The sequence below is a fragment of the Schistocerca nitens genome, chromosome 6 (genome assembly GCF_023898315.1).
Source record: "Schistocerca nitens isolate TAMUIC-IGC-003100 chromosome 6, iqSchNite1.1, whole genome shotgun sequence".
Lineage (NCBI taxonomy): Eukaryota > Metazoa > Arthropoda > Insecta > Orthoptera > Acrididae > Schistocerca > Schistocerca nitens.
In genome coordinates, this window is record NC_064619.1 from 143,393,576 (window position 1) to 143,414,052 (window position 20,477).

At 42.1% G+C, this 20,477-nt stretch overlaps 2 protein-coding genes across 4 annotated transcripts in view; one reads left to right on the top strand and one right to left on the bottom strand.

Annotated features, from left to right (window-relative positions):
- Window positions 1-5,829, bottom strand: part of LOC126262258 (ERC protein 2-like) — a 637,007-nt gene extending 631,178 nt beyond the window's left edge. For all 3 annotated transcript variants that reach the window (XM_049958744.1, XM_049958745.1, XM_049958747.1), the window contains exon 1: window positions 3,884-5,829. In XM_049958744.1, the coding sequence (XP_049814701.1) occupies window positions 3,884-4,813 (930 nt within the window). In that variant the 5' untranslated portion in view covers window positions 4,814-5,829. The remainder of the gene's footprint in view (window positions 1-3,883) is intronic.
- Window positions 5,830-6,281: 452 nt separating this feature from the next.
- LOC126262674 (solute carrier family 2, facilitated glucose transporter member 10-like) overlaps window positions 6,282-20,477 on the top strand; it is a 62,190-nt gene continuing 47,994 nt past the window's right edge. The window contains exons 1-4 of the mRNA XM_049959448.1: window positions 6,282-6,329; window positions 6,414-6,740; window positions 6,973-7,187; window positions 18,818-19,198. Coding sequence (XP_049815405.1) covers window positions 6,431-6,740; window positions 6,973-7,187; window positions 18,818-19,198 — 906 coding nt within the window. The 5' untranslated portion in view covers window positions 6,282-6,329; window positions 6,414-6,430. The remainder of the gene's footprint in view (window positions 6,330-6,413; window positions 6,741-6,972; window positions 7,188-18,817; window positions 19,199-20,477) is intronic.

The following is a 20,477-nucleotide window of genomic DNA, read 5'->3' on the forward strand; positions in this document are numbered from 1 at the left end:
CCTTTCCAAAGTTGTACGGGGGCGTGCAGCTACGCTGTGAACAATTCACTGAGGTTCTTCGGGTATCGCCTGAGGATTATTTCGGGTCACTTGCACTAGATATGTTCGTCGTTGGGGAGGGATGTCATTTTCAAGTTCTGCACGTGTAACACTGGTAATACTAAGCAACGCATGCATTTGCAATACTGCTATGTGCCTCTCCTTGTTTTGTCTTGCTCCTAGAAGAAGGCGAGAAACACGAAGTGAATTATTCAACAGGCAATTGAGGACAAGACAGGTTAGAATGCAATGAAGTTTCGTGCGCGATTGCTATATAGATGATAGGAACTTCCATGGAAATCCATTGAAGAAAGGCTCTTTCTTCTCGTGAAAGGCTGCAGTGCAGGTTAGGGAACAAGTACTAGAAATTACATAGAATCAATATTAAAAATTACATTCAGGTCCATTCACTGTGTTAGGACCAAAGGACAAGATAAATGAGGTTAGGGACTGCACTGAGTTAGTTTTTATTCTCGACTACACTAGTTTCAACTTGCGAGAAGCTTAAGTTTTTTATATCATTTAAGTGCGGTTTTAAACAAGGAAGATTCAACCAGTGGGTGAAAGAAGTGATGATATCACATAACCAGACAGTTTGTGTATAGGGTGTTTAAGAAAGGTGTCTCATATTCTGACAAGAAATGGAACCAGTAAAAACTAGAGGAAAAGGTCCTACAGACCCATGTCTGAAGCCATATACTTTTTGAGACATGGATCATTCTGTCCTACGATAGCCATCTGTCTGTTAACACAACAGGAGCTGCCCAATGTAGTTACCACTCATTCTTACATATCTTAAAACCACCATGAGCTCGTGCAAACCCACCACATTGCATTCGTATTTTGTTACTTGCACAGGACACTTACTCCTTTAGTGTGTGGACGTCGTCGATGGGTGTGTAAAACGCCTTCCTTTTTATCATATGCCTTTGGAATTGGCATAGTTGGTCACGGATTTGGCATGGTTAATTTTAAGAGGTCGCCGAATGCCCTTCCAGTCGCCACCTGTTACCCCCGAGACGGAATATGTGTAGCCCAACTGTCTGCGTGTAGTGTTAATCACGTGAAAATGAGCAGAAGTATTTTAAATGTTTGCGAATCACGTAACTGAGGCGAGACTTGTGTACCAGCCTGGCATTCACATAATGGGATGTGAAAAACCGCCTAAAAACCACATCCAGGCTGGCATGCACACCAACCCTTGTCATTAGTCCGCTGGGGTGGCGCACCTCCCCGTCCTGGAATTGTCGTTTTAACAAGCACGGCTGTCCAGGAGGGTGAGTGTGGAATATATCAAGGGTTTTAAATACCCCACAGCTAGAAATACGAAGCGATTAAGGTCAGTGAACACAGAATGACTTCCTCGACCAATACATCATTCATCAAATTTTGTGTTTAGTACTGTCGTATAAGTCGTAGAAAATGGGATGACATCTGCACCTATGCTCCACAAAGCACCTTACAGTATGGCGGAGGGTACTGTATGTACCCTTGCCACTTTGCCTTTTCCCGTTCCCGTCGCATATGAGCGTGGGAAGAGCGATTGCTGGTAAGCCTCCCTGTGGGCTCGAATCTAATTTCTTCTTGATGGTCTTTTCGCGAGGTATTTATACGAGGAAGCAATATATTGATCATAAACAACATTCTTTGCCTCGCTGCAGGGGTTCTCCAGTAGCGCAGGTAGGTTGTCCCGTAGAAATTGATGATAAAGTGCGCGGCCCTATCAATCTGTCATCCATGGCACCTGCCCATGCAATGACTGAAAGGCGAACCTGATGCCTTTCTTCCTTGATAGCTCGAGGATGTATATCAGCCCACAAATGGTTAGTGCGGTACTTTATTGTTCCACTCTGTGTGTATCCCGCCTCGTCGGTAAATAAAATGCAAAGTGTGAACAGCAAATCTTCCACGTTCCAACTTAGAATCCTTTGGCAGGACTGAAAAATGGTGTAGTGACCTTGTATGTACCCTGGGAGCTTCCGGAACTTCCACACCATGCAAATGACATGGATAAAGTAACCGCCAATCCAGAAATGACCACGCAAGAGCGTGGGCTATGCCTACAGCAGCTGATTTTTTTTTCATTTTTGTTGTAGGATCATCTTCTATTAGACTTAACACTCGCTCCTTCACATTTGGCGTGCGAATTGTGCGAGGACTACAGCGATTCCTTGTTCTTGATTTCGGTTGACACATGGCAACCTACGTCACGCCTAGATGCCTACAGATGGGCGGCTGTGCGTAAGGCTCTTGCTGTGCTGGTCTAGCAGGTTATTGCAGTAAAGCGCACCCCATTGGTACAAGCTCCAGATTCGTTGTTGCCTTCCAGTTACCTGTGAGGATAGTACAGACAACAGTTTCCCGAAGAGCCACATGTCCAAAGGCATTCAGATTTTTCATTGTCCAATGACGACCATGGGAGTGACCCTTGTGTGTGACAACTGAGGTAAGGCAGGTTATAGGGAAGACCATTCACAGAAACCAGCACTGTAGTCGCCCTGAGAAGGACCGCTCTAAAATCGGTCGAAAAATCGCTTTTAATAGTTGTTTTCCTTTCAAAATGACGTATCCCGAATATCCATACGGATTTCATTCAAGTGTACCGGTTCCATTGCAGAAAATACGATCAACACTCTGTATGTCACCTTTTTCTGAGCCACGATATCGCCTTACCTCCTTTCCTTTACTAATATCTGAAGCATCTGACTATGATCTGTCGAAAGGTCTCATATTGTACCTGAAGCATTCTTGCATGCCCCAACAATTGATGTGTCGAGGCGGCAGAATGTTGAGCCTCGATAATTACAAGATAGTTGTCAATAGTTAATGCCTATATTCAATGCTAGAAGGGGCCTAATTTAGACAACAGCCTTTTGTCGCTTCAGGATGATGTTTATATGTAATCGATGTGTGCCTCTACTGGTGAAGTTTATTGAAGAACTTATCTGCAAAGCTCGTTCGTCGTACTTCATCCTCTAGACTTCAGCTGGGGTCATGTGAGGCTGTGTAATGGATTTTAATCGTGCAAGCAAACGCTAATCTGAAAGTAAGTTGCAGCTGTGCACATTGACAGTCAGTTCATAAGCAAAGCTGTAGCAGACGTTAGCGAATGAAATCAAAAGGGTTCAGGCTGTGTGGCTTCTTGCAGCTATAATGTGTATAATCTTTTGCAGTACCGTGTGCAGCTCATCTATATGTGCATTGAGTGTTCCATTACTTTTCTATGTGAATTTGAGAACGGTCTGATAACGATTCCCAGTTTGTTGCGGCACAGTTTCCCAAATCTCAGCAAAGGAGGATGTCCCCATTAGAGGCAAATTGTAAAAGACGTAGGTGTCATAGCTTGTTTTCGTGTTTTACATACTTACGGTGATTTTGATTAATGGTGTTCTTGGTAAAAAAAATAAAATTCAGTTCCGAGTGAACCGTGATTGACATTACTACACCATACGATATAGTAATTCCAAAGAGAATCAGCATCTAATTACTTTTTATACAATTTTTTAAGCTAGGTGTCTTAGAGACACGCAGATTTCCAGTGCAACACTTTCTTCAGAATTGTCGTCGTCTTCGTCAATCATGGAAGACAGTGTTCTGGTAGGTTATTTAGAAGTGTCAATAGAGTATGTCAAAAGCTTTTGACAGATAGGATAAGCTGCTTTATACCTTTCATAAACGTTAATTATTATTTCAATGTAGAGGAACAGTTAATCTTAGCTATATTTCTAAGGTAAAGCAAACTGTGACTCGTTCGACGTCCCCTATGTCCTCTCTCGTCGTAGGATACGTGGAATACATGTGGATGGAGGGGTAAGGCTTAATACGAAAAGAGAGCGGTACAGACCTGATTTTCGGAGTTGAGCAGCTTGAGTTGGTCGTTGATGAGGCTGTACTTGGCCGACTCCTCCTTGCGCAGGGCGCGCTCCTTCTTGAGCTCGGGACTCCAGAAGGTCTTGATGCTGTGCATGCTGGAGCCGAGCTTCTGGTTGGTGAGCTCGAGCTCCTTCTTGAAGTTGGCGAGCTCGCGCTGCAGGTCGCTGTTCTGCTGCTGCAGCTCGGCGACGATGTCGCGGCCGCTGCCGCCCGAGGCCATCATGTGCGGGTTGGGCGACTGGCGCGCCGACCGGCTGCCGCCCCCGCCGCCGCCGTACAGGTCGTCGTCCAGGTAGAGGCCGCCCCCCCGGTCGAGCGAGCGGTCGCGGCCGGTGCCCATGCCGCGGTCCAGCGAGCGCTCGCGCGGCTCCCGGATGGGCACGAACTCGCGCTCGTGCGCGTCGCCGCCCAACCCGCTGCGATCCAGCGACTGGTAGCGCGTGCCGCCGCCACCCCCGCCGCCCCCCATGGCGGGCCGCGAGGCGGAGCGCGACCGGTGGTGGCCGCGGCCGCGCTCGTCCATCATCACCGGCGAGCCTAGCTCGTCGTCGCGCGTCGCGTAGTACGGCGAGCCCATGTAGCCGGCGGACGCTGACGCTGCCGAATGGTACTGCTGCTGCTGCTGGTACTGTTGCTGCTGCTGCGCATGCTGCGCGTCCGCCGCCGACGGGGGTGGGGAGCGCGCGCCCTTGCGGCTCCCCAGAGGGCTGCCCCGTGTGGCGCCGCCGCCGCTCAGGCCGTAGTTGGAGCGCGACGGCGACCGGTCTACGGTGGGCAGTTCGCCGGCCAGCCGGCGCGAGCTCCGCGGCGATCGGTTCCCGCCGGCACCGACTGCTCCGCTGCCTCCTCCAGCGCCGTATCCGCCGCCCCCGCTCAGATTGGAGGGGGCGCCGTACGACATGACCGCCCGCTGCTGCGCTTTCCTCCGCTTCGAGTCGCTGCCGCAGTCGTCGTCGTCGTCGCAGCCGCCGCCACCAGTGCCAGGAGGAGTCCGAGACCGCCCGCAGACGGCGGCATTATCGCTCTCTGGTCTCCGCTATCGACGCACGCACGCCCGCACTCGCCTGCTCCCTCTCGACCGCACACCGCACGCCCGCGCCGTGCGTCACATGCCCCACGCGCACCGCTGCCGCACCACTACCCGACTGAGCGGAGCGCCCCGCAGCTCCTCTTCTCCGCCGGCCGCTGATCAATGAAGGCCTCCCCCCAACCGCTCTCGTACTCCAGCCAACTGGCTGCGCAGCTCCGCGCCGCGCCACGACGCGACGTCCGCCCTCTTTTGGCGGGAGCGAGATCCTCGTGCGCTCCGTTCGATCAACGCGTCGGCTCTGCTCCACGGAAACGCCCAACAATGTTTCTCACAAAGATGATGCTTTTGTTTTTCAAAGGCCCGTCTTCCAATCTTACAGATAGCCTTTATTTTACTAATAATATTTTTCACACACAGCTCTCTGAATTGTCTATGCTCTTCTTCAGATTACACTAACGGACATTTTTACCGGAATAGCCACTTTTATAACAATGCAATGAAGTTGTTTAACAGCGAAATATCACTTGCCCGTCGCTTTTACAATACTGTATAACCTAGACGGATAACCTTACTGTCAATGAACTACGGTTCTTCCATAAAAATCTTTTCATGCTGACGTAATTGCTGTCGGTCAACTGTATCATCCCAATCGGTTTATTTGTAGCAACGGCGACTGTTATTAAGCAGCAAATCATGTTCAGACCACACTATATATTCTAGTTAAAAATATTATGTTCTCCATACACTATGAAACACCTTGCCAGTTACTTCAAAGAACACTTATTCGAAACTAGTTATGTATGCCGCACTTATGTTTCCACTGCCCTTTAGCAACGGCGAAATCGGAAGTATGAAATTTCCGCTCTCACTGTGTCATTTAAAATATACCGATGTCGATCGTGTAGTTCCACTGCTCACCGACAGACTGCACTTCACGCACGAATTGCCGAGGTATGCCATCTGCTGGCCCTTACGAGAAATATGTTTCTTTCTCGTGTGCTGATGAGTTCAAGACCCAAAATTATAAATTAAATTAATTCAGTTACAATTTTTAAAATATTTGAAATCTGACAGAAAATTTATCCTCCTAAAACGAAATGGCGCATTTTGACGCAACCTTATTAAAAAAAACACGGGAAAAATAAAAACAAATAGTATCTATTTAAATGTGATGCACTGCTATCCTTATAGCAATACAAGCAACAAAGTACACTCTATACGAACTATTTCGGACTGGCTTTGACTGTGAGGGAGAAGACAAAGTCGAGTCGTCCTCTCCCCTTTCGCCGTCCTAGCCGGTGGAATATCTTCAGAGTCAAAGACAAATTCGTTGTTTAGTTGTCTTACAATGTTTTCATATTTTATTTGTATTAAAAAACACGCCTTTGTTAGTGTTGAAGTAGGTGAACGACATTATTTGGCGTGAATTTGGTTTGCAGATTGATTTTAATTTGTGTGATGTCTTGAACAGCCTTGACAACTGTCATTATGTCCGACGAAGAAGATACAACGATTTTACTAAGTGGAAGAAAGGAGGGAAGGGAAAAGTCTGTGACTGTTGCACCTCCGCCGGTAATAATAAAAAGCAATAATAATGCAGTCACAGACAAATCTCAGAGCCATGCCATCCTTGCTTCGTCAGTGGCAATGCTGGGAGGCTTGGCGTTTGGTTATGACATAGGATCAAATGACAGTATTCTTCACGAGATGGAACTTTCATTTAGACTGACATGCCTTCAGCAGCATATGACATTCAATATGTGGCTTGTGGGAGCCGCAATGGCATCTGTTTTCGGCGGTAAGTAATACTTCCTTCGTTGTAGCCATGCAACATACATATCGAGTAAGTCATTAATATTTGTGATGTATGTTTTACGATGCCTTATGTTCTCAAGCAAACATACCTCGTGAACAAATTTGTCTTTATTTTCCAATGGAATTAAGAGTATGATAAAGTTATATTCGGTATTTACATATTATTACTGTGCATCATACCAGCAATATTATCACCAGCTTCAAAATTGTTATAGGTGTACCCGTTGACAGACTTGGTCGGCGTTGGAGCACCGTATGTGCAAACATAATGCTGAGTGTTGGATCAGCTGTCTCTATACTCTCCTCTTCATATGCAATGTTGTTATGTGGGCGCCTGGTTGCAGGTTTTGGTGGAGCACTGTCAGCAGTTGCTCTGCATGTTTATTTAGCAGAATTGGCAACTCCTGTGTCCCGGGGGAAGCTTGTACAGGTATATACCAGATATTTTCTATTTGTAAGAAGTTATTAAGAGGAACCCATTTCTTTTTAGCAAGTAATTTATTTCAGTGTATGGTGTTTTTAAAAAGTGAGAGAGTGTTCTTGCTAATATTGTTTGACTGTTAGACTTTGTGGTATGGTGGCTGTAAATATAATTGTGCATATCATATTTTATGCAGTAACTACAACTATATCTCCACTGTAAGAATTACCTGGTTTTTACCTAAGAAAAATGAGATGGCTTTTGATGTGATATTTCTTCACATTTCAGTTATTGTATCTTTCCATGTTCATTAAATTTTTCGTTTCTCAGTTTTGTCTTGGCTAAAGATTGTGGCACAGGTTGATTGCTGGAAGTTCTTACACCTCAGAATGTATCAGCTTTTATCATTGTTGCTACTGAAAATGTAACCTTTCGGTGCATTTGCCGTGAAGTACAGGTTGTTAACTTGTCTCGAGTAGATAAGTGTGAAGTTCTAATACTGTGTTAGAAACACTACCTACCAAAAGTAATGGTACCTTTTGCGTGGTTTTATAATTTTTATGATCACCTGACGTTGTTGGCAGGAGAGTGATCTCTGAATTTATGTAAAGTGATCTTGTTATTATAGATGTTTATTTGCCCCGATTGTTTATATTTATTCTCAGCAAATGTGAATTGCCATCTTCTAATCATCTTCATACATAGACCATTATGCCACTGTGTAGTGCGCCTTATATATAGGCTATTATTGTTGGGTAACAATATATTCATTTTTACCAAAGACAAGCTTTACCATTGCCATTGAGTGCAGAAGGGAGCCTGAAACAAAAATCTGTGGACACCAGAAAATGATAGATGCGTAGTAAAAAGAGCAGTAGTTTTGAAAGGATAAGGGCAAGAAAACTGAAGCTATCTAATGGTTTTACATGCTCTTTAAAAAGCCAAATAAAAAAATGGCGATAATAGTGTAGTTAAACCTGAATGTTTGTATGTTACAGAGACTATTGCCAGGGAGTCACTTTCAGAAATAGGAAAAAAAGAAAGGACATTTCTAAGAAGATCCTGAGGCCAAAACAAGTAAATTGACAGCAGATGCATTTAAATTTCATTTGACATCAAGCAAGGAATTGTATGAAAATACTGGAAAGATTGTAACCACAATAAAGGAATGAAGACCATCTTTCTATGGGCACATTACAAAAGCAATACCAGAAAGGGTTGCAAGTAGGATATTGATTGACCAAGGGAACCAAAACAGTCTTACAGGTGAAAAAAGTGCAGTAGGATCTAGGAAAGTGTGGTACGATTAAGAAGATGGAGGATCAAAAGAACAATAAAAATTGTGTGTGTGTGTGTGTGTGTGTGTGTGTGTGTGTGTGTGTGTTTGTTTGTTTGTTTGTAACTAGGGCAATCCTTTTCTCCCTTGCTTCCTGTACTGTTGTATAATAACATCCACATCTATACTCTGGAAAACACTTTGTTTTGAGAGCAATCTGTTTTATCAAAATACTTCTGTTTGTAGTTATTTGGAGTCATTAAGTCTATGAAATGTTATTGGAAACTTGCAAGTTCATTTTGGTAGAAAGTCATTTGATCCTCCTCCTCCTCCTTTTGCTGTTGTCAGAATACTCCTGGAAGTTTAAATAAACCATTCCTAACTCTTCCTTTGACATTCTAATATTTTCAGTTAAACTTGTCCAAGTAGCTGACCAAGTAGTTAATATAATATAATTGGATAGATAAAATCTACTCACCTAGCGTGCATATGTTCTTAACTTTTATGTGTGTTTTCTTCTGCGAGCACTTGGTGAGTACGTTTTTTTTTTTTTTTTTTATGTATATCCAGTTATATTATATCTGCAAAAAATGATTGCTGTCGAGCGGTTACGTTACTATGAGACCAGCATTCTGCTACAGTGGCCAGTGGCCGTTATCAGGGCTGTGTATTTGTTGAAAATGACAGTGGCCCCAGAGGCCTTCACCCACATTACAGGTTGGCGATTCTTCTGGATAATATGGAATTTTCACAGAATTACCAACATTGAAATTTAATTTTATTGAGCTTTATAAATCATAAATTTTAAAATACTCAATATTTCAAAGGATGTTATATATTTAAATGTTAGTCCATATAAGTTATCGATGTTTAAAAACTGCAGTTAAATTACAGCCAAGAGAAAAGAAAAGTCGTTACTGTGAGATGCTCAAATACTGCCCCCCCTCCCCCCCCTTCCAACACCCACCCTCCCAACCCTCGCTGTTAATTTCACAGGAGCTTGTTATGACGTGATATTCCTCCCCACATGTGAATTTCTCAGGTAATACATTTTTCAAGTTTGAGTATCTGCCCTGCATTATAACCTAATATGTATTGTCTAGTTTTTTTCTGTCTCCTTTTGTGTGTGTAATACTGTCTGCAATACCTATAGAGCAACCTTGTGTTGTGCAGGTTCACTTGCATCTTTTCTCAATGTTTTCAAATGATCTAATTGATCTCCTAACTTCTGACTTCAGTAAAAGCTATAACTTGCTCAAATTTCTGGTTTTATTTTTTTCTCTCTTCAAATACGTATGAGCTGTTTTGTTATTTCAACTAAGATGCAAAAAGCTGAGTGTATTTAATATTTGCAGATTTTGGGGTACGCTAGCAATTGCATGCACTATACACATTTAACGTCTCTGGAAGTAAAATCATCTCAAATGACAAAAGTTCAGCCCCAGGGGAGTATGGTAGGACCACTGTTCTCCATATACATAAATGAGCAGCTATGTGTGGTTGTGTGCTGATGATGCTGTGGTGGCAAAGTGTCAAAGTTGAGTGTCTTTAGGAGGATACAAGATGATTTAGACAACATTTCTTGTTGGTGTGATGAATGGCAGCTAGTGTAAGTTAATGCAGATGAGTAGGAAAAACAAACCTATAATGTTCGAGTACAGCATAAATAGTGTCCTGCTTGACACAGGCTGGTTGTTTAAATATGTGAGTGTAATGTTGCAAAGCAATAGGAAATGGAGCGAGCTCCTAAGGCTTTGCTGCGGAAGGTAAGTGGTTGGCTTTGGTTTATTGGGAGAATTTTAGGAATGTGTGGTTCACCTCTAAAGGAGATTGCATGTAGGTCACTACTGCAACCTGTTCTTGAATACTGCTTGAGTGTTTGGGATTCATTCCAGTTTGGATTAAAGGAAGACATTGAGGCAGATGTACATTTCGCATAAGGACCAGGAAGATAAGATTAGAGAGATTAGGGCTGATATGGAAGCATATAGACAGTTGTCCTTTCCCTGCTCTATTTGTGAGTGGAACAGGAAAGGAAATGACTAATAGTGGTACAGGAATGGTGGCTAGCAGAGTACTGATGGAGATAAAGAGCAAAATTATGTAGGCAAACTTGGCCTGCTGCAAGAAAAGGGTGCAGCTTGTGTCGAGAAACCAAGTTTACTGACACAAAGGATTTAATAATAGATTTTTCTGGAACCTGGCCTCATGTTGCTTGGAAATGTAGACCTTTGGTGCATGTGACAACGGACATGTGGAAGTAATTGAAATTTGCTGCTAGAGGAGGATAGAAAAGATCTCTAAGACAGCAAAGTTCGCAAATCAAGAAACTATTAGAATAGGAGATAAAAGATCTCTTCTACCAAAGTTTTTGAACAGAAGAGACCAATTAATTCTCCACCTCTAGTGAGACAGCAGTTTTCTGGTTATTGTTGTGGGAGGAATAATGCAGGTCATGAGAGGAAGGGGAAGACGTAGACTGCAATATTCCAAACACATAATGTACATTATAAGACCATGTTAGTATGAGGAAGTTTAGAGGCTAACAGGAAACAGAGAAGAGAGGAGAAGAAAAATCGCTGCGTACCAATTTTTCGATTGGGACTTATAAAATTTACATTTGTGATGATTAATTACATCTCCTTTGTGCTGTTAATATAAATTTGTGAGTTACTATAGGCCTACAAATTTTTCTAGCATCTTTATTTTATTTTAGTGTATTCATGTTTACATAATCAGTCAGTATAACAAGTGGCAATTTCATAATAGCATTCTGTGGAAACATTGAACCACATTAATTCTTTTATGATAGAGTTAACATATGGCTGGACAGTCAATATATACATTGATTGATACATCCTGCACTAGATTGTGTGTAGTACTCCTATCTCAAAATTTTGTCTGAGCAGCACTTTTCTACTGTCAGAGAGGCTGCCCGTATTGTCACTTTTCAGTACTTAAAATGTATTGTTGCTCTTGCACATACGTCTTCGTTTCTGTAGAACTGTTTTTCTCTTCTTCAGTTGTGTTGCATATAAACACCTATTTAATTTTCTTTCAGTGTTGAACTGTGTTTGTCCAGTTGGATTGCAGGGACCTCTTCATACCTGTAAGCATGTGCTTTCTTTGGAAGTGGAATTATTTCAGCCCTTCCTGAAGTCTGAAGGTATTTCGTGTGTCTGGAATACCTCGCATATGGAGTGGAATAATACTGTGATGACTGACTCTCCCAAGGATCTCAATCATTCTGAGGAACTGTCATGTCGTCTGTTGGTGGCATCTATCTTTGCCTTCTTATGCATGCTTATACAGCTCTGCATTTATCCTCTAGCCATTCCTGCTTAGCCATTTTGTTTATTTTTTGACAGTTCAATATTTCCTGTGTTATCAGCGGATTGTTACTACCAGGCCTTTTCTTTTTGCCTATGTGATCCTCTGCTGTCTTCTGTAATTCAGCTCTCAAAGCAACCCATTGATCTTCGGTTGTAGTCTTTTGCATTTATATCAGTCTGACATTTCTTAATACTCCCTTTAAATTAAGAACAACCTCTGGGTCTCTCAGTTTATTGAGGTTTCTTTTCCTTCAGTTTCTGCCTTTTTGAAATTTCTTGAGTTTTTATCTGCAATTCATAACCAGTAAATTATGATCAGAATCCGTGTCTGCCACTGGACTTGCAGTTTAAGATTTGTTTTTGAAATCTCTGTCTTACCCTTACACAGGGTCCCCAAAAAAATTGTTGTGACAAACTTTGATGGGTTCTAGGGGGTGTCTTGACGAACAAATCAAGGAAAGGAACCCCTCTCTGGAAACGTCTTCCAATGACACTACAGAGCATTGAAGTTGTAGGTCCCCTGCCTGCCCCCAGGCCACCCCTTATGCAGCAAACTTGACTTTATACACTGCTGGACAGTAGGCAGAATGTTTCGAAATGTTGATTGTTATTCCGTGATCACAACTGATTATAATGTTCATCAGTGAAGAAGACGGAGCTAGCTGCTCTTTAGAGATGCCCTGTCACCTATGAATACAATGCTCTGTTGTTTCAATGGATGATGCTTTCAAACATGGATTTCCTTCTGAAGTTTATTTTTTACCTGGAACCTCTGAAATATCCAGTGTTTTTCATTATAACCCCTTGATGTCTGCTGCAGTGTTTCTGGGACCCCTTGCACAATCAGTCTGAACTTTTTAATGTCTCCACATCTCTTCCACATTTACTGCCGTCATTCATGGTTATTAAACCAGGTATTAGTGATGATTAAATTACGCTCTGTACAAAATTCTATGAGGCAGCTTCCTCTTTCATTCCTTTCTCCCAGTCCACGTTCTGCTTTTTTCTTTCTCTTCCTTTTCCTACATTGAATTCCAGTCACGAACCACACTTAAATTTTTGTCTCTCTTATTTAAATAATTTTCTTTATTTTCTCATACAATCTTCCACTCTTCATCATTTGTGGAGCTAGTACCCACATGAACTTTTACTGTTGTAGTGAGTGTTAGCTTTGTGTGTATCCTGGCTATGATAATGTGTTCACTGTGCTGTTCATAGTACCTTACCCATATTTATATTTTCTTGTTTATTATTAGGCTTACTCCTGTGGTATTCCTATTTGATTGTGTTGACAACCCTGTGTTCATCTAACTACTACACTCCACTAATTCCCACACTATCTAACTTCATCCTATGCATTTTCCTTTTTAAATTCTCCAACCTACCAACCCCATTAAGGAATCTGACATTCTACGGTCTGGCCCATGGAATTCTATTTTTGTTTTTCCTGATGACAGCATCTTCCTGAGTAGTCCCAGCCCCGAGATTTGAGTGAGGGTCTATTTTACCTCTGGAATATTTTACTCAAGAGGATACCATTATCATTTAACCATACAGTAGGGCTACATGCCCTTGGGAAAAACTATGGCTGTAATTTTCCCATGCCTTTAGCCATTTACAGTACCAGCACAGCAAGGCATATAACAATGCCAGATTAGTGAATCATCCACATTGTTGCCCAGCAACTGCTAAAAAGGCTGCCATCCCTCTGTAGCAACCATGGGTTATTCTGATGTCTCCACAGATGCCCTTCCATTGTGGTTGCTTCTATGGTACAACTATCTGTATCATTGAGCACACAAGCCATCCTAGCACAGCTTTGTGTCTACAGAAAGTATGGATGACAACATGCTGACCATTTTCTTTGTTTCTTAAGGTGATCCCCCCTCCCATGCATACAGTGATAGATACTCAAGTATGTTCAGTGTCTCTCTCTCCTTCTCTTAAACACACACACACACACACACACACACACACACACAAACACACACACACACACACACACACACACACACACACACACACACACACGAGTTGAAGGATTTGTCGCGCAGGTATTATTTCAGCTTGTGTCTGAATTTATTTCTGTTATTGATTAAATTCTTTATATCTTTAGGTAGCTGGTCAAGAGATTTTTACAGCAGAATACCTCACTTCTTTCTGTTATAAATTAATAGAGGGAAACATTCCACGTGGGAAAAATATATCTAAAAACAAACTCTTTGTCTTTAAATATGTCTGCTTGTGTCTGTATATGTGTGGATGGATATGTGTGTGTGTGTGCGAGTATATACCCGTCCTTTTTTCCCCCTAAGGTAAGTCTTTCCGCTCCCGGGATTGGAATGACTCCTTACCCTCTCCCTTAAAACCCACATCCTTTCGTCTTTCCGTCTCCTTCCCTCTTTCCTGATGAGGCAACAGTTTGTTGCGAAAGCTTGAATTTTGTGTGTCTATCGATGTGCCAGCGCTTTCGTTTGGTAAGTCACTTCTTTCTGTGCTATATTAAGCCGGAGTGAGTGATAATTTGTTGTCCTAGTATTATGCACTGTTGAGTCACATTAATGCAAGCTCCTGCCAAAAGCCTGAATAACTACCTTTTGTGGCATGGATCACTGAGAGTGGCAGGAAGGGAGTCAGTGAGATTCTGGAAGGTGCCAGAAGGGATGTGGAGGTATTCCATCACAGTGCCATGGGCAGCTACACAAGGTTTCTTGGTTCAGGATCCATGATGCAAACAGCCCGATCATGGTAGTCCCACAGATTCTTGCCTGGGTTTAATCTGGGGAGTTTGATGGCCAGAGAAATACAGTGAATCCACCCATGTGCTCATTGAACCACGCACATACACTGCGAGCTGTGGTATGCATTGCATTAACCTGCTGGAGATTGTGCCAAGAAAAAACAAACAGCTTGCAGGGGTGGACATGTTCCCCAAGGATAGATGCATAGTTGTGTTGATCCATTGTGCTTTCCAGTATGATGGGATCACCCGTGGAATGCCATGAAAACATTTGCCAGACCATAATGCATGCAGGGTATTTGCTTTCAGATGTGTCACTCCATGCACGTTAATGGCCATCTGTCTGACCGAGCATAAAATGTGATTCATGATTCATTTGAAAATGCCACCTGTTGGCACTCAGTGGATGTCCAGTTGTGGTACTGATGTGCAAATTCCAGCGTTCATCGCCGATAAATGGCAGTCAGAATGGGTGCACAAACCAGGTGCCCACGGCGGAGGTCTATGTGCAGCCGTGTTTGTTGAACAGCTGTTGAGGAGACACTGTTGGTAGCCTCTTGGTTCATCTGGGTGTTCAGTTGCTCAGCAGTTCAATGACTATTCGCCTACACACCTTTCCACAACTGTCATTCACCCATGTCATCTATCGCCTGTGGTGCACCACAGTTGCCTCTGATTTGCTTTTGGTTTGATTTTGGTTTTGGATAGCACCATCTCTTGTCATGCTCAATACATATTACACAATACAAATTACCCATGGCGACACACAAACAGTTTGCAAAATTAGCCATTAGTCATTTCAGATATGCTTCCACCCTTGGCCTGAAAGCCGTACCTTTTTGGATGTCAGACAAGTTGCTCCATTTCTGTGTCCCCTCCTCTCCCAATACGCTTTATGTAGCCTCCACTGCTAATGCTACCACCTCTCTTCGGTGACTGGTTGTTGCATGTTGATGTAGACCATACGCCATGGTCACAAGAATGTGACTGGTCTGCATATTTTTGAATGTTACTATAGTTTTTCTTTTTCAAATTTTGGCTATTGACTGTTAACAACAAACTTTTGTTGGGAATAAATGTACTGCGGAGATGCTGTCAATATGCCCAGCTGTTTAAAGAGCTGTCTATAAGAGGTTCTATAGTGGACACCACACATTTGCCTTATTTCAGGCTTCTGTGCAACAGAAATTTTTCGTTGGAGACACGTTCACTCACGTCATGAAGCTACAAGACATTAGTGAATGCAGATAACAAAAGTCAGCCAATCTTTTTACTTTTTCAACTCCAAAATCTAATATTATTCATAACATAAAAGTTGCAGAACGTAGACATTTAAGATCTATAACATGTGACTTTCAGTTCAGTTTCTTATCGAGAATTTAGAATATATTGATTCATTTAATGATTTACTCTCCCACATTTTTCTGATAGTCTAGCCTGGTCTCTTACAGAACTGAATTGCATTTAGTGTTTTTTGTCTAAATTCAGTGACATTCCATTGGGAGAGAACCAGTTATTAATTTTCAAGAAAATATTATTTACTTTTGCAAGTGTTGACTGTGGTCTGTTAGGCTTGATCATAATACTTGCATTGTCAGCAAAGAGAACTAATTCTTCTTCTTGGATATATGATGGAAAAATCATTTATGCTTAACAGGAACAAGAGAGCACCCAATATCAATCTCTGTGATACTCCTGTAGTGAAGATACCCCATTCTGAAGATGCTGTTTAATTGTTTACACTTCCTGATTTTCTTAATGCACCCTAGTAGTTAGATAGGATGAAAACCAGTTACCTGCAAGATCTCGAATACCATAGTATTTGACATGCTTTAGGAAAATACTGGAGGAGAGTATGGCAGATATGGAAACATTTCAAAGTGAAAGTCGTACAGTATTGTAGAAATGATTTGAGATTTGACTGGGACCAACATACAAGGGGGTACCCAAAATAATCGGAATAACATTGCCGTGGATGGAGTACGCATTTCTGCCGCTAGGTGTGTATAGCGAAATTTATTGCCAGTTCAGTACTGCCTGTGTTGTCGACCTGGCTGCTTCTGTTCATATGAAGTGATAGTTTGTGCTGGCACCATTTTTTTCTTGTTTAGTTTTTTATGATGGCTAGTTTAACTTGCCAGGATGACGTCATGGGAAAAACTTGAGTGTACGAGTGGTCTGCTCAGTTTAAAAATTGCGACATGTCGATTGATGACAAACCTCATTCTGGACGTCCATCAACTGCCTGAATCTCAGAGTTTGTTTCCCCAGGTTAGACTGCCAATCAAACCTTTTATTTGGAAGTTTTAAGAAGGTTACACAACAGTGTTAATAAAAAAAGACCCGATTTTTGGCAGATAGGAGACTGGTTCTTCAATGACGATAATTCACTCGTACACACAGCCATCTCTGTTAGACAGTGTTTGGCTAAAAAGGGCATGGTTCTGCTGCCCCACGCGATTTACTTGTCTGACTTGGCTGTGTGACTTTTTTCTATTTCTGCGCATGAAAAAGGGCATGAAAGGACTCTTAACTTGACAATGTTGAAGAAATCGAGAAAAATGAAGGAGGTGCTGTCAGCCATTTCCAAAGATGACTACAGAAAATGTTTCGAACAGTGGAAGCACCAGTGGGAGAAATGTATTTGTTGTAATGGAGAGTATTTTGAAGGGATAATGTTGTTTTGTAAACAATTTGAAAATATATAGTTTGTTTAACCTGTATAGCATCCTTCAGTGTTTCCATTAGTAATGTTTGTAGTGGTTCTACCCTTTTGGAGGCTTTATGTTTGCATTACTCCACGAGAATGCAAAAAATAACAGCATTGAGGTTTCCTGCTATGGAACCGTGTTTCATTTCTTTGATGCTGTGGCACATTCTGTCATTTAGCATTTTGACTGTTCCTTTATCTCTGACATCTTATTGTGAACCAGTATTTCATCTATGATTATGGAATGTCCAAACAGCTCACTGGAATTCTGTTTAAAACAATTCCAAACAATCTTGAGCAGTTTTCATTTAAATACGCATTTGGCTGACAATTAACAGATAAGACAATTGTAGTACGAGAAGCTTATTGATAGCCCAAATTTGCCTAAGTGCTGCAGACACATCGGAATTTTTCTGTTGTCAGTAGCTGGTATACTTTCAATTAGCCACACGCATTTATGGACGTTGTCTAAATGGCTGGACATACATTCACCTGAAATATGATTATATTCTCTTTGTGCTGAACATCTTCCTTCCAGAATTAGTTTATCACAGCTCCAGCTTAATTTTATTTATTTTTCACTGAAACATTAATTTAATATTTGACATAATCACCATAGGAAAAAAGCTAATGAAAGTGAAGACAGGAAGAACTAGTAAACTATTTGCATAGCATCTCATCCACTATTAATTCTAATTATGATTATTTTGTTCGTAATCTAAAAAAAATAACTATAAGAGATTACATTCAGTTTTAACCTCTGTGAGTCAGAAGTAGTGTTCACCTGATGTTGCAGTACTTCTGGACCAGGGCACAGTTAGGAATGAGTGTCCTGGTTGCATTATAGCCCTGTGAATACAGTCATACATTATTTGTAAATACTCGATGCAATGTTTATTTGTCTTTGGTGTGTGGATAATTGTGTAACTTTCTGTCTTCCAGTCTACCTGAACCTTCTCTCATGTGTTTCGGTGAAATTGCAGGAAACCATATGAAACTTCCTGGCGGTTTAAAACTGTGTGCCAGAGCGAGACTCGGAACTCGGGACCTTTGCCTTTCGTGGGTACGTGCTCTACCAACTGAGCTACCCAAGCATGACTCATGACCTGTTCTCACAGCTTTAATTCCACCAGTACCTCGTCTCCTAGTTTCCAAACGTTTAATCTGCCAGGAAGCTTCGTATCAGTGCACACTCCACAGCAGAGTGAAAATTTCAATTTGGAAACAACCCCCAGGCTGTGGCAAAGCCATGTCTGCGTAATATCTTTTCTTCCAGAATTTCTAGCCGTGCAAGTCTCGCAGGAGAGCTTCTGTGAAGTTTGTAAGGTAGGAGACGAGGTACTGGCGGAATTAAACCTGTGAGGAGAGGTTGTGAGTTGTGCTTGGGTAGGTCAGTCGTTAGAGCACTTGCCCACGAAAGGGAAAGGTCCCGAGTTTGAGTCTCAGTCCGGCACTCAGTTTTAATCTGCAAGCAAGTTTCATATCAGTGCACACTCCGCTGCAGAGTGAAAATCTCATTCTGGAAACATACCAAAATGTTTGAGTGATATTGTATATATCTGAGTTGTTCTCTTTATGCAGGCCTTCCATCTGGGGGCAGCAGCCGGCATAGTCCTGGCTGGTAGTGTCGCAGGTGGTGGTGTGCACTGGCTGGCAGCAGCGAGCTTAGGTATTCTCCCACCACTTGTTGCTGCAGCACTGGCTGTTCGTCTGCCTCCGTCTCCTCACTTCACCATTTTGCGGCATGTTGCCGGAGACCCCAGCACTAGAGGGTCAAGTAGTTCAGTGGCAGCAGCTGGCAGCCTGCTTGAGACACTAGCTTTGGCGTTGGTTTTGGTGTCTGTGGTGCAGTTTTCCGGACACTCCTCGGTGGCATTGTACACTCGTCGTCTTTTTGCCCTGCTTGGTGTCTGCAGTGAAAGCGCAGGAGTTGTCACCGATATTACCATAGGCATCGTGAAGGTAAACATTAAATTTTTACCTAATTCCATAAAACTAGAACATACCTTATAGCAAAATTTGGTTAATAGCAGAATTTGTTACGTAGAGCAAAATAATTTTTCTGTAAAAAGTGAAAGATATAGTCAGTTGGTATAGGCTGTTGGTGAAGTGATGATGAACTGGTGTAGTATTAGCTGTGCTCAATTTTTATTACTTGGAATATAAAAAGAGTGCTACAGTGTATTGATTAAGGTTTAAAACTAAGAATTTTCTGAAGTATTAGGCATAGAAGAAAATAAGTGATATGTGATAAGAAATTAGAATGCATGCGGATTTAGTCATAATATTAGAGCTGTGGAATATAGTTACTTCCTTTTGTATGAGACAAGTTTCCTATAAGTAAATTCAATCTGTGCAAGTTATGTAATGCTGCAGTAAGAGTTGTTGAAGCAATAGCAGTCAGTTTGATTTTTTCGTCATTTAAGTAGGCACTTCAGTTAGTTCTTTACATTTAAAAAAATAAAATGTGTTTCCGTACACAGTTAAATAAAGGAAATGAAAAAATTCCAGGTTGACAAATAGCAACATGTAAGTAGCTACAAAAACGTTCCAGATCCAAGTCTGTTAAAAACCAGCATAATTCTGAATTTTAAATTGTTGTATTGAAAGAGAAACACCTTAGTACACAATATTGTTACCTTTACCTGTTAACTGGGGTTGGAGGCTGCGGTCTCCTCTTGCCCCAGCATATGGGAGCCCTTGTTGGTTTGCTCTTTTCGATTCATATGAATTGTACTTGTAGTGTTAAGTCCTCTGTCATATGAATACGGGAAGTAATTTGGGAGTGTGTAGCAGTTGTCATTGTACAGAGTGTGCCCAGGTCCTGTATTCTGATGAGGCTTTGTTTATTCATGAAGGCTGTTTCAGTACCCACAGTTTGCATGTTTGGGCACATGTGAATCCACGAGGTACTTGACCATGCGCTCATCGACAGTGATTCGGTGTTAATATTTGGACCATTACTCTCTATGGTAGGTTCTTCCATTCCATCTCAACGGATATTGTGTCTTCATGGAACGTGTGTTGCCAGAACTGCTGGAAAATGTACCTCCAAATGTTAGACAACAGATGTACTTCCAGCACGATGGGGCATGAACCCATTTCAACTTTGCTGTGAGGAGTCATCTGAGAGCCACCTTAGCAAAACTATGGATTGGCTCTGGTGGCCCCCTGCCCTGGACATGCAGGTCATCTGACCTCATATGTCTGTACTTCTTTCTGTGGGGGTATAGGAAGCAGC